Source organism: Amaranthus tricolor, chromosome 14, assembly GCF_026212465.1.
Source record: "Amaranthus tricolor cultivar Red isolate AtriRed21 chromosome 14, ASM2621246v1, whole genome shotgun sequence".
NCBI lineage: Eukaryota > Viridiplantae > Streptophyta > Magnoliopsida > Caryophyllales > Amaranthaceae > Amaranthus > Amaranthus tricolor.
In genome coordinates, this window is record NC_080060.1 from 4,880,545 (window position 1) to 4,894,261 (window position 13,717).

Sequence of the window (13,717 nt, forward strand, 5' to 3'; positions counted from 1 at the left end):
AGTACACTCTCTAACTCTTAAACTTATAATTGGTGCACACTATTCTAATAATTTACACTAAAGTTATCAAAGATCAATTCATTTTTTGTTCTTCTGCTTACCTTTACGCCCCATGAACCTCAAGAATTTAAGGTAATTACTAATTCACCCTGATATTGATTCACTGCTTTGGATTTGACTGATAGCGGAATTTGAGTTAAAAGTTGAGAAGACAAAGGGGTTATACTTTTTAGTTTGATTGTTTCATTCACTTTTAGCTATTTGATTGTTAATCGGTGGTAAAACAAAAAAGTATTTGATAAATAAGTTTTTAAATAGGTGAAAACTTCTTAGTCAAAATGGAAAAACTAGTTTTGATAGGTTTTTTAATGGTTCTTGGCTTGCTGATTCGTTTTATTAAATATACAAACATCAAATAACTAAGTTTATCAAATATCTCTCTAAACAACTGTCTTATTTAACTAGCTTAAAAACCAATAACTATAGTGAACACAATTGTCAAACAAATCTAACGAAAATAATATCATTTAATGCTCATCTTTAATTTTGTACAAGCAAAGTGGCCAATGGCAAAAGCTTTGCAAATTTTAACCTCGGGCTTTGTATGCTTCTCAATCGGGTTCTTCTTGCAAACAAAACTTCAAATGAAGTATGTCTTTCAAAAAAAAAAAAAAAAACCTTTAGAGACCGTCTCTTTAAGAAACGTCTCTCAAATCCAGCCCATTAAATTTAATGCCTACTTACAATATTCTTAATGGCTAATTACCGTAACTACTCACAATATCTTAAAATGTTCTTACATTATTTTTAATGTCTACTTATAATATTTTAAAAAATAATATTTTTGAGTCAGTCCAATTAAAAATTTTCTCTCACAACAATTTGTGATTGGCCATACTTGGTTTTATGGTATTTGCATACTACGTTACGTTATGCTTTGCAGACGTGCACTAAGCTGGAAAAATTTTGAAGCTTTTTCTAACAAAACAATGGGGAACGATGGGCTTTGCAAATTTTAACTTGGAGGACAAAGTTTTCATCCTAAACGAAGCCACACCCGTAAACGAAAGGATAACTAAACTGAGTTCATTAACCAAATGCTGTTAGACAAGCAGTAGCATAATCAAGAAAGGCGAAAATTTACTACAAAACCTCATTTTCCTATAAATATACGTGTCAACTAGTACTTGTAAGTTTCCAAAATTTGGCCCATCAACCAACGTAAAAGCGGGTTGGATATCCGACCTGGTTTCCCAAAAATGACCCGCCATCCAAGACCCGGTTCATTGGGTCGAGTTCTTTTTACACCCTTTAGTGTGATGTTAGAGTGCGCTTGCTCATCAAACACATCGAGAAGAAGACCATCCAATGTCTTTTGTTGCTCCTACAAAACGGTGAGTCTTTCTTTATAGAAAGGGAAGAGTTGGAATGGATGGAACTTTTCCCCAGTGTCTTCATCCTCCCATACTGCTGCCATTGGAACTCCTCTTTCACTCCATTGGTCATTTCTCACTTCACCAGACCTTGAGCAAACAAGCACAAACCCACTTTTCCAATAAATAACCATAGAATAGACAAGAACCGCATAACAAGAAAACACACAGACCTGTACGAACCTAACGCCAAATTGGGGGCGCTCTAGACCCGCCTTTTATAAGGGTTTGGATCTCATTTTTTGAGACCTATCGGGTCTAGAACGGATCTGAATCTCAAAAATAATCCGGTTCTGGGTCCGAATCCAGACACTCGAACCCAGACCCTACCTCTAGACCTAGACCCAAGACCCCCCTAGATCCAGACCCGGACCCTATATATTTTTTTTAAAACTTCATTAAAATATTTTTAATAAAACTCTAAAACTTATCCCTCTATTTGGGAGTCTTTTCTCTCTCCTGAAATGGGTGGTCAACCATCCCATATTCTCATTTACATTTACAGTAGCTAAACAATAGCAAAATAAACCAGCAATTCCATTTCAATTTCTTCATTAAATTCTGATCTCTCCCCTCTAATTTGTCAAACAATTTTCCTTTTTGGCAGCCTTCCATTACATCAAACGACTTTACTTTGAATTTTTAATTTTTTATTATTTTTATTTGATTTTTGATTGTATTTAGTTTCTGAAGTAGTCTTTTAAGTGATTTGAATTTCAATTTGTTTGCAATTGAAATTGATCAAATGTTTGACAGTTAATTTATTTTTTCTTGTTTTTAAGTTTGATTTTGGTTCATATTAAAAAATTTGAAGTATATGGAGAGATTTGAAAGAAATGAGATTGTTATTTAATGCATTAACAACTTCCCATTATATGTACAATAATTGCACACACATAAGACCAAATCAAAGACTACCAAGAAATCATGCAAAATTGAATATGAAACACAAATTATTGAGAGAAACGATTTTTACGAAAGACGCATTATATATATTATGGGCTAAATCGTCTAATTAATACAACTTAAAAAGGAGATAAGAATGTGGGCTTTATATTTAGAGGTCGTCTCTCTGAGAGACGGTTTCTCACAAGAGTAGCTACATATGAAAACTACCACACAAATATCGAGTCATTGATGATTTTGCGCCCATTTTTCTTCCATTCGCCTTAACCAACGACTTGTTGGTTTGTTCAACGAGTCGTCGGTTCTACACTATGGCTCATCAAACATTCTGCCTTTGTTCCAAATTTGACCTTTATTCCTAAGTCAACCCTTGAGTAAGCTTGGCAATGACTTTGAATGATAACTAATATTCCAAAATTCCAACAATTTATTACTTAGAAGTTTGAAAGAGAACCCACAAATGTGAGTTAATTTTGTGGTATGTGTAGCGTAATAGTAGTCATAAGTCAAGACTTTAAGTTCAAACACATGGAATTAATAAATGCCGTTAGGTGGACGCAAATAGTATTATTGTATTATCGCTAACAGCTCAAACTTTGGCACCACTTTTTCAACCACTAAATCTAGAGAACTTGGAAAATGGATTAATCTTTTTTATTTTTTTAGTATTGGACATAATGTAAAAATGCGGTAACGGGAGTAATGCAATTATCATAACGTCTAATAATGGTCAAAAACATAAGATATCCCTTGATATGGCCTAAAACAATAGATTTTTTACACCTTTCCAATGCGTGAAATATCCGTTCGTTTTATGAAACCTTTACAACACGGCCGATGAAATGCGACTTTATTTTAACACTACAATACAGAATAGGCCTAGAGAAGGAAAAAGACACAGAGAATCAAATCCAAAATTTACTTGAAAAGCGTGGCAAGTGCTCCGACTGAAACAACACTTAGTTCCCAAAAAAGGATTATTCTTATCAAGTTTTTCTATGTATGAAAAGGATACACGTGTATATATTCAATCGCTAAATTCCGTCCAGGTACAAGCTATTTAATGACTTGAAATAATTAAACGTTACTCCTTTCATTTCATTTTGATGTTCAACTATATTTTAAATTCAACATTTTCTTTTTTTTTTGGTTGAAAATACAACATTTTCACATTAAGTAAAATTAAATTTTTTTGCGTGCTTAATTTACTTTTCTTTTATATTTGATTTTATTTATTAATAAATCATTTTAAGAGTAAAGGGTAGTCATAAATCAATTTTAATCACTCATATTTGATTTAAACATCTGAGAAGGAAAACATGGAATGAAAAGGAGGGGAACATTAAATATAATTGGGATGCTCCACAAAAATCCGGCCTTTGGGAGAATATGGTATATAAATTGGTGTAGTAGGTATGAGCTTAGGACCAAACAAAGCCAGACTAATAAAATTTTCATTGAATAACTCCTACTTGATAACCAGCAACAGCAAGGAGAGTGACCAACCCAGAAGTATTCAGTTTTTATATACATAACAAAAAAGACACAGAAAGATAGAGATTCTGAAGATGGAAGAAAAAGATCATACCAATATCAATGGAAAGGATAATACAGCTGAGCAACATAAACTTTGCCTTATGAGAGCCCTTGTTGAACACCGTGATCCGTCTGCCAAGGTACTCTCTTCCCAACTATCTTTTTTCTGTTCTTTTTTACTTGCAAATTCAAGAAAAATGAAGAAACTAAGCAAGAATTGTTCATAATCTTACATGAAACAATAAGATAATAATAATTGAGATTTTCCTGCATTAATGAAATTGAGATTATTTCAGATAGTGGGAACTAGAAGTGTTCAAAACAATCCTGAAAATCTGAAATTTATCCGACCTCGTAACCGAAACCGATTTGACCCGACTTAAATGATTTACAATTATGCAAAAAAAAATATGGACGCAAAATCGGATTCCAAACCAATCCAAAATATCTAACCCGATGACCTGAATGAATACTTCTAGTCGGCACTTTGAGATTATTCATCAAAACTAAAAAAGGGTTCTTTAGAACTGAAGGGAATTCAATATTTATGTATACAAACCAGGAGGCAGATGACTTGATGTTGAGGAGATTCTTAAGAGCCCGAGATCTAAATGTAGAGAAGGCAGCTACCATGTTCTTGAAGTACCTGAAATGGAAGCGAACATTTTTACCAAAAGGTTTTGTTTCAGAAGATGAGATTGAGTATGACCTTTCCCAAAACAAAATATGTCTAGGAGGACAAGACAAACAAGGACGACCTATTGTCGTTGCTTTTGCAGGTCGACATTACCAAAGTTCCAAACCAGGAGGTCTTGATGAATTCAAGCGTACGTTTCTTCCTGTGTTCCTCCACTTTCCATCTTCAGCTACTTTCGACTCTAATATCATCCTGTGAGATTCTTTGCAGGTCTTGTTGTGTACACTCTTGACAAGCTATGTGCAAGGTTACTTTCTAAAAGTTCCATATTTTCAATTGAAAAAAACATACTTCAATGTATAAATCCTTACTTCCTGTCTCCCTCCATTCTAAGATCACCCTATTTTCTATTTGGGTTGTCCTTAAAAATTTTCTCTATTCCCTTTTTAGCAAGTAACTTGGAGCAGTCCTTTATGAACAGAGTACGGTTTAAGAAAGCAAGAATAAGTGGCTTGGGGGGTTTGTGATGATCAATTATGCTGCAAATGGAAGTTTATAGTGTAACTTACATTGATATTTTTAAACATGGCTCTATCAGGATACCAGATGGACAGGAGAAGTTTCTCGCTATAGGTGATCTTCAAGGATGGGGATACTCTAACAGTGATGTCCGAGGATATCTTGGGTTCATTTCTGTTTTGCAGGTAAAGGCAACTATAGTAATGAATATTCCCAAAAACTACGATCACCACATCCCAATCCCAAATAAGAACATCTCGAAGACCTAAACTATGATCACCACATTCCCTTTATATAAATTTTAAGGGGGTGTTTGGTTCATGGCTTTTATCTTTAGCTTTTTAGCAGGCTTTTAGCTTTTTGGTTGATTAAACAGTTTAAAAAATATTAGGCAAATGTTTTTTAAAGCAGCTGAAAAGCTGGCTTTTAACCCAAAATAAAAAGGCTGCTCCAACTAGCTTTGTTTGTTGGCTTTTGGCTTGATGACCAACTTTTTCTCTAATATCAACCAAGAGTAAATCTCAAATTTACCAAACATTGCCACAAATAGCTGACTTTTTCAGCTAGCTTAACAAACCAATAACCAATTGTCAAACACCCCTAAAAGGGGCCGTGAAGAGGATATACCATTTGTTTCATTAACCTTTTGAATTGATTCCTAGAGTTTTCTAGTTGGCCACAAACTATTTACGGATTAACTATCATGCACTACACACAATATTCTGGATTTTCAAAGTAATATCATGTCTGCTGAGGCTTATTTTTATGGGTGTATTGCAGGACTACTACCCAGAGAGATTAGGCAAGTTGTTCATAGTCCACGCACCAAGAGTATTCATGGCAGTATGGAAAGTTGTTTACCCCTTCATTGACGAAAACACCAAGGCCAAAGTGAGTTTTCAAAAGCATTTCAAATTGTATGTGTGTCTGCAAAAGGTTTAGTTTTAGGAGGGGCCTGATTCCTTACGAACCGGTTCCCCACTTTTGCACTTTTGCAGATACAATTTGTGGAGAAACAGCACATAAAATCAAAACTGCTAGAAGACATTGATGAGAGTCAACTCCCTGACATATATGGAGGCAAACTACAACTCGTGCCCGTTCAAGATGCCTGAAGAAACTTGGTGCTACAAAACTAAGACACCCATCGTGAACGAGAACCATCAGAGAACTCAGTGGAATTCTCTACCGATCACCATGATTATTCTATCGACCATCCTTGAACAAAATTACATTCTCTGAATTTGTGGCCCGAATTCACCAATACTCTGTAGCTATTGCTGAATTATGATATTTCGTTGACTACGAAAGTATATGCCTTTTTGCCATTCTCACCTTAGAATCAGCAATAAGAAATAAAATGTTATCTATCTAGTAGTTTATGTAGATAGCATTCTACAAGTCTCAACTATTTCGATGTTGAATGGTGATCTAAGTTCCAAACGAATCGCGAAAACGAGAGGTGTTCTCATTCACTAACTTACACAGGTAACCTTAAACAAAATAGTTTCACAATAGCATCAATCTACAGTTTCACCAAGGAAACAGGAACATTCAGAAAAGGACCTTCTGGCTGGCCTTTTGCATTCTCCAAAGCTATCTGCCCTTTCTCTAACAAGGTACAATAATACTAATACTTAGTCTTGAAAAAAAGCGAAAAGGTGGAAAAGAGTTATAGACAAAGGCGCTCGCTGATAAAGACTCCTTAAAAACTGCATCTTATAGCCAACCTCATGTTTCAAGACTAACCAAGGAAGAGATGAAGATACAGCGTCATCGATAAAAGGACGAAAGAAAATAGGGCTCATTATAAAGATAGGTAACGTTTCAGCAAAAAATTAGATATAACATGGAGTCGAATTCGGGTACTAGATATCTATCCAAGTCAAAGGGCCAAAACAAGGACGCATCAAGGTTTTCGAATCTATCGAATCGATAGGACCCATATTGTAAAGGTATACCGCTTTTAGGTTGGTACAAGAATATCTTATGGTCTTAGCTAATAGCTTATTTGGCACTATGACAACCGCATTACCCCTGTTAGCATTTCCATTAACGCAATAGTGATCTAAACCGCATTCTTGAAAAATGATCCAAATATTTGCTATGATATTTTTGACGTTTGAGGATACAAGGACAACGTTGTTACCTCAAAATTGGTACTCAAATCCTTTTTTTCTAAGAAATATATCTAAAAACATTATTTATAACAAAGAGTGGGTAAACTAATACAAACTATTCGAATATTGATATCCAAGTACAAGAGTTGAATCACTAAAAAAAACTAGAAATGATTTTAAAAAAAAAATACTTCTACTTTTCTAATTATTCTCAATTACTAGTACCATTTCTATTTTGGTAACCAAACCCAAACATTAGCCTCTTTGCCCAAGTTCAATTTTTACTTACAGCACTTTATTCCATTTACTAGTTAATGTTCTCCTTATCGCATCCCAAAGCCTTTCATGTGAAAGCAAGGGCAAAGTTAAAACTTTTTTCCACTTTACACTACTTCCTCAAAATGTGTCGATCCCATATATTGTATGGTTTATATATCCAAACGGGTAATAGAAAAATAAAGAGAGTAACGATTGTCATCTCAAGAGAGAAATATGATAATTATATTGTTGCATGGTTATAGGGGGGGTGGGGGGTTTAAGAAAAAGAAAAGGGAAGTTTAAACCATAGACTCGAAATAGCAGCCATCACTAACAAGAAAATCTGACAACGACAAAATTGATGGCATTATGCTCACCTTTTCTTTGTGATCCAAAGCCCCTACATCACAATCTCCTTACGGTGGACCTTACCCAACAATTTTCAGACCTGCAGTTTGTCTCTCTTGTTCCCTTCACCTTAGATCATACCCAAATGCATATAGTAGGATCCGACACATACCTGCACCAATATTTGTGTTGTAATCAAGACTCTTAGATGCCGGAAAAAAAGATACCTCCAATCAAGGGTCCACACTGCATCATCATTTACACTAACAATAGGCATTAACAACCTCACAGGCATTAACACAATCGGCGAAACAAAGAAACAGTGGCAATTTTCCGGTAACATTATCAAACAATGAAACAAGCATTATCATTTACCATTAACAAAACATTTAATGTTAATTCCTAATCTATTTAGAACGGTTTCCAGTACGGTCCATTGTGAAATTTTACACATACTAACCCGGAAAACCATAATTTATAAAATTAACAATAAGAAGTTCCTTACTTCCTCAAATCAATCAAAGTTTTAAAACCATTTCAATAACATTCAAAAAAGTAAGTATCTTTATTCTTGAGAGGGTCTTCAAAAAGGAAATGAGTCATATAATCTGCACCATGAATCAGAGAAAAGCGTAAATTTTTCTTCCTCACACTCAACAAGCAATGATGTTTACCACTTCTCCAAAATAAAAGAAAGATTTTACCCATCAATGTAAAAAGAAATAAAGAACAAGGATCAACCATGCCTGAGGTTGAAGCCTCTTTTAACATCAAATGACTTAAAGATCTTCTGTTTACAACTGAACAACCAGTTAGTGGCTAAATTTATTTCCTTCAGTGACCAAACCCTTGGCACTACACCATCTTAACCAAAACACTCAGATCTTTCTCATAAGCTAGCTTATAACAACTCCAAATCAACTCCTAATACAAGCAACAATAATGACAAAGCGAAGATCCTAAGTTCGGCAATCATACACACATGCATGTGATTTGTGCAAAAGAAAGAAAACCATCAAGCTTATCTTATTTACTACCTACATTACTTTCTCTTTTTGTCCCTACATGGACTTTTACGGTCTCCAATGACCAACTTTGACCTTAATTTTCTTCCATTGCCAATTAATAAATTCCCTCTGTCCCACCGAATTCGCCCAAGGGAAAGGAAAACCAAAAAACGAAGACAAAAATAAATATTAAGGATGTAGCGGGAAGAATATGTAGATGAAATGAAAAAGTTAAATATGTGGATGAAAATTAAAGAAAAAAGTGAGTCATGGGCCATAGCCAAAAATATAAATAGAGAAAATTTGGTACGATGGAGTAAAAAGGATAGTGAAGCTAATTTGGCGGGACGGAGGAGTAGCATTCTAAACATTACTTGCATCAAAACTTTGTTTAAACACATATTCGTCAATAATGTTTTTTTGATGAAGTTATTACATTAATTCATATATTAACATAGTGCAAATTATTTCCATATTGCAAACGTATTGTAAACCTTTTGAGTTTATCACCACTGATACAAACGCCGATCAGAAAACCATCTACATTGACCACGAAAGTTGTTTGGCAATTGCTACAGCGTCACAATGGCTATTGTTCAAAGTTACTTAAGTGGCAAGATAGTGTTTTATGGCTTAATAAGTCAACCATGAGGCATAATTCATCAACCTTTAATTTATCATTCATTTTATTTGATTATAATTATAATAATGCCAGTTTCTTTATTTCTTACTTACAATAACATTTGGTAGTACCTAGTCAAGGTTTGGGTGGAGAATGTGGATGTATTATTCACAAAGTATCCCAAATAAAGACAATGTACCTAATTGATTTTGGCCCAAACATATGTGTCTTAGAGGTCTTCAATTGCAAAAATATTAAAGAGCTACATATATGCAAATTAGGGGGCTTGATGACTAAAGCATAAGTTATTTCATTTTTCTGCTATTTTGACTAGAGTGTCTGTTTCTTGACAAGATTCAACAACTTCTCGTTATGCAATATAGATATTTGTTTTTCTAAGGGTTCTCTTTTATGCGCATAAAACCCTCCAAAACCTTTTCAACAACAAGAACCAGGCAAATATACGATACCAGATATCATGAACCAAGGTTTATAAACCACCAATTTCCCGAAAAAAAGCAAATACGGTTACAATTTTCACTCACTCGTATGGCTGCTAGTATAGTTCTTTAGCAACTCTTAGCTATAGATATCATGAGAGGCAATGAATGTCGATGGGTCAATATTATCAAAGTAGTTTTCTACATGTGTATAAGAATTAATTTTTCGTAATTTTATGGTTCTTACTTACAAACATTCCGGCTGAATTGACTAGGACGGAGAAGAGCCTTTGAATTTCACATGATAAGTGCAACAAAAATTATAAAGAAACAAACACAATGCAAAAGGAAAAAAACAAAGGGTATGCAGAGAAATTCATTTCCAACATAAAATAGAACCTTAGAAGTAAGACCAAGTTTCATTTATTATGTGAAACAAAACCTTGAAAGTTGAACGAAGTACCTTAATGCTTGGAGATGACTTAATCTTCTACGACATTGAGCCTTTGAAGTTAAAAATGGGGTTAAGTGAATCAGCAGTGAGCATCCAGCCTCAGTGAAATTCCTCGATTTCCAAACTCAAACCAACATCATAGAATTGTTTTTGTATTTCCATTTTCTTCATTTTAGTCTTAGCTAGTTTAACAGAAAATAGATCCACTTCTGTCAGCCCTATGTACAGCATTAACGCAAATATACTAACCGATATCTTTCCCTCAAAGAAACCTTGGATCTTCATGTGCTTCAAGAAGGTTAAATGCCTTATAACTTTGAACTTATTCAGCAATCACCAGTAATCTCCACAAGAACATGAACCAGCTTCAAATTTATGAAATCGGACACAATCCCTAACAATAATTACCCTTCTCAACATTATTGAGATAATTTTGAACCAAGAATGACAGTCATAACAGATTCTTAAGTTCTTCAAAATTTGAATTTCCCTTCGTGGACTGGTTTTTAGGACTCCAAAAGCTAATGCCAATTTTTCACTGTGGAAATTCAAATTCTCCTCTTTTTCCTCCTCTGTGACGTCCATTAAAACCAACTCTGTTGCTGCAACAAAACCCTCTAACTTGGCTCTTTTAATCAATTGTTTCAAAATTTTGTCTATCGCCTCAATTTCAGGGTGTGCCCGACTGCCTGCCTTAAAATAGTGTATGTTCCCTGCCAATTCAATCCAACTTTTTCCATGATCCTTGTATATTCCTTCCCTTCTCATATTTTCCCTCATGTTTGCAGAGATAGTCCACCTATTTAAAGAGCAATAGGTATTTGAAAGCAAGACATAATCACCACTATCAAGACATGATATATTTCGGGTTACAAATTCTCCTAATTCTACATTTTTATAAGTTCTGCATGCACTGAGAAGCGTTTTCCATATCACCAAATCAGGGTACATTGGCATTGCGCTGATAGTGGCATATGCTTCATCTAGTTGCCCAGCACGACCAAAAAGATCAACCATGGCCCCATAATGCTCAAGTTCCGGCTCTATACAGTATTGTCTCCGCATAATGTCAAAATATTTTTGACCCTGCGCTACTAAACCACAACGACTACACGCAGTTAAAACTCCAAGAAATGTTATACTGTCGGGAAGAATATTTTCCTCCTCCATTTGACAAAAAACTGAGATAGCATCAGAGGCAAGTCCGTGAGCTGCTAAGCCAGTTATCATTGAATTCCAAACAGAAATTTTTCTGCTTCGGCAGCCGTGAAAAATTTCTTTCGCAATGTCAATTTTTCCACATTTTGCATACATGTCAATAATCGCAGATAGCAAAATGTCATTCAATACAATTCTCTTGTCAATCAAAAGACCATGAATCCATAAAGCATGATCAAGGACTCCAAGTCCTGCACACCCAGCAATAACAGAAGAAAATGTAAACTCATCCGGCTCAATATTCGACAAACACATATCCTTAAACAATCCTATTGCCTCCTCATATCGAGAATTCTTTACATATCCACCGATCAAGGAATTCCACGAGACAACATCTTTAAAAAGCATATCAAGAAACACCTTTTTGGCGGTTTCAACATCTTTATTCTTCATAAAACTCGAGATCAATTTATTGTTGGTAATTAGATCAAAATTTGGAAACCGGATTTCACCTAGAAGACTACGGGCAAAATGAAGATGTCCACATTCAATATAATTGATCAACAAGCGAGATACGAGTGTGGAATCCATCCCAAATCCAAATTTGACAATCTTTGCATGGATTCTTAGTACTTCTTTCAGATTCAAAGAGGTTTTACGATCATCAAGAGCACATTTAAGGATTTGAGCATCTGAAATAATGGCATATTCAATAATGAGTATAATCATCACTGTCATCATACTTGATATATTCCACTCATAGAATCTATTACGGGTCTGGGTAAAGATAGGACACGACAGAGCATACTCTTATCAAAGGAGAAAAACAGGTTGCATCCACTCAAACCCTCGGCTCAAAAAATAGTCAATAATGAGTGTGCTTAAACTTATACTCCTTTGAGAAATCTGTACAGATCATTAAAAGATACCCAGCAAAACCCATCATAAACAAAAGGGTAAACATCATTATATTCTATTCCCAGTTGCATCAGGTGTAATCAAACTAATCCTAGCAATAAACCCAAAAAAAGGTAATCATTTATTGTCCATGTAATCCCCATTTTTGTTCAAATCAATCAATTTAAGCAATTAATGGTTTTATTAACATTCATGAATGGAAATGTTAGAGAACAACAAAAACAGATGATTGGGTAAGTTGCTAAATATAAAATATGCAGTGTAAAAGAAATGAAATTGAGCATTAAGATTAATTGTCGAAGAATAAAACGGGATTATAAAAAAGATGAAACCTGATGTAGTAGCAACGAAAGGAAGGGGCGAGATTGTGGAAGAAAATCGAAGAGAAAAACAATAAGAGAAGCAAATCCTCGCCTTGTGGTGTGCCAACCGCATCGTCTATTACTTCGTTCGGCAATTATTCGATCAATTCAAGACTTCGTCAGTCAGATTGTCGTAGGCTCGTAACCTTTGGGTTTCATGGAATGCAAATTAGTGCATCATTTTTCCCTGTCCGAGTGAGAATCAAATCATATTAATTGAAAACTTTTAATTACCGGGCTGACTTATAATTTTTGAAGTAAGGAATTAATCTTTATGATATAAATGATAAATAAACTATGTTATTACTACAAGGGTGAAAAGAATAATCTTCAACCATTTGATTACTCAAACCCTTTTCATTCAAATTTTCATTTTAGACTAATCTTATTTGTAATTTCGACTATAGTGTCGTACATGGAAAATCGATAGTTGATTCAGCATTTTTTGCTCGTGAACTTAAAAACGCTAACATTATTTGATGAACTGCTAACTAACAAATAACAATATTAATGATTTACTTTGATTGGAATCTAACATAAAATTCGCACACAACCCTTTATTTTTTTTAAAAAAAATAATCTCATTTCATTGGAAATGCAAATTCACTCTCCTTAAACTCACTCAAATAGTCCAAATCTTCCTCCATTGTTGAAAGAGCTACACAATCATTGCATTTTTGACAAATTTTGCGGACTTTCCACTTTTTAATTTAAAGGCTTCATATTTTTCTTTTTTAATATTTTTACTTTATATCCAAAATATTCAATGTAATGCTTGTACTTAAATTGATACTTCCACTTTAAGGATTATAAAATGTTTTATGGTTTATATATTGTCATTGTTTTGTGTTTGGAAAATAAATTTCTCAAAGCGTCCTATAATGTTCTATAGGTTTGCAAGTTACTAGAGGATTGAGGTGATGTAGGTTAGGTGGTATAAATAAAATTATTTGTTAGTGAAAAAATCAAATGGACTAAGATTAGGGATATGTTGATTAT

The 13,717-nt window shown here is 34.3% G+C and overlaps 2 protein-coding genes across 4 annotated transcripts; one reads left to right on the forward strand and one right to left on the reverse strand.

The window, feature by feature from the left end:
* Positions 1-2,281: 2,281 nt before the first annotated feature.
* LOC130799179 (uncharacterized) lies at positions 2,282-6,429 on the forward strand. Of its 2 annotated transcripts, XM_057662280.1 has the most exons (6): positions 2,282-4,015; positions 4,438-4,702; positions 4,783-4,819; positions 5,111-5,216; positions 5,812-5,922; positions 6,030-6,429. In XM_057662280.1, exons 1-6 carry the CDS (start codon positions 3,908-3,910, stop codon positions 6,144-6,146), a joined length of 744 nt encoding a protein of 247 aa, XP_057518263.1. In that variant the 5' UTR covers positions 2,282-3,907; the 3' UTR covers positions 6,147-6,429. The 2 variants fall into 2 exon arrangements, with proteins under 2 accessions (XP_057518263.1, XP_057518262.1); XM_057662279.1 differs by lacking the exon at positions 4,783-4,819 and having other exon boundaries at positions 3,451-4,015; positions 4,438-4,766.
* LOC130799178 (pentatricopeptide repeat-containing protein At5g50990) lies at positions 4,461-12,917 on the reverse strand. Of its 2 annotated transcripts, none has more exons than XM_057662277.1 (4): positions 12,689-12,917; positions 10,290-12,130; positions 7,787-7,929; positions 4,461-4,521 (listed from the first exon to the last, which is right to left on the reverse strand). In XM_057662277.1, the coding sequence occupies exons 1-2, from the start codon at positions 12,789-12,791 to the stop codon at positions 10,614-10,616; spliced, it is 1,620 nt and encodes a 539-aa protein (XP_057518260.1). In that variant the 5' UTR covers positions 12,792-12,917; the 3' UTR covers positions 4,461-4,521; positions 7,787-7,929; positions 10,290-10,613. The 2 variants fall into 2 exon arrangements, with proteins under 2 accessions (XP_057518260.1, XP_057518261.1); XM_057662278.1 differs by having other exon boundaries at positions 7,787-8,003.
* Positions 12,918-13,717: the final 800 nt, after the last annotated feature.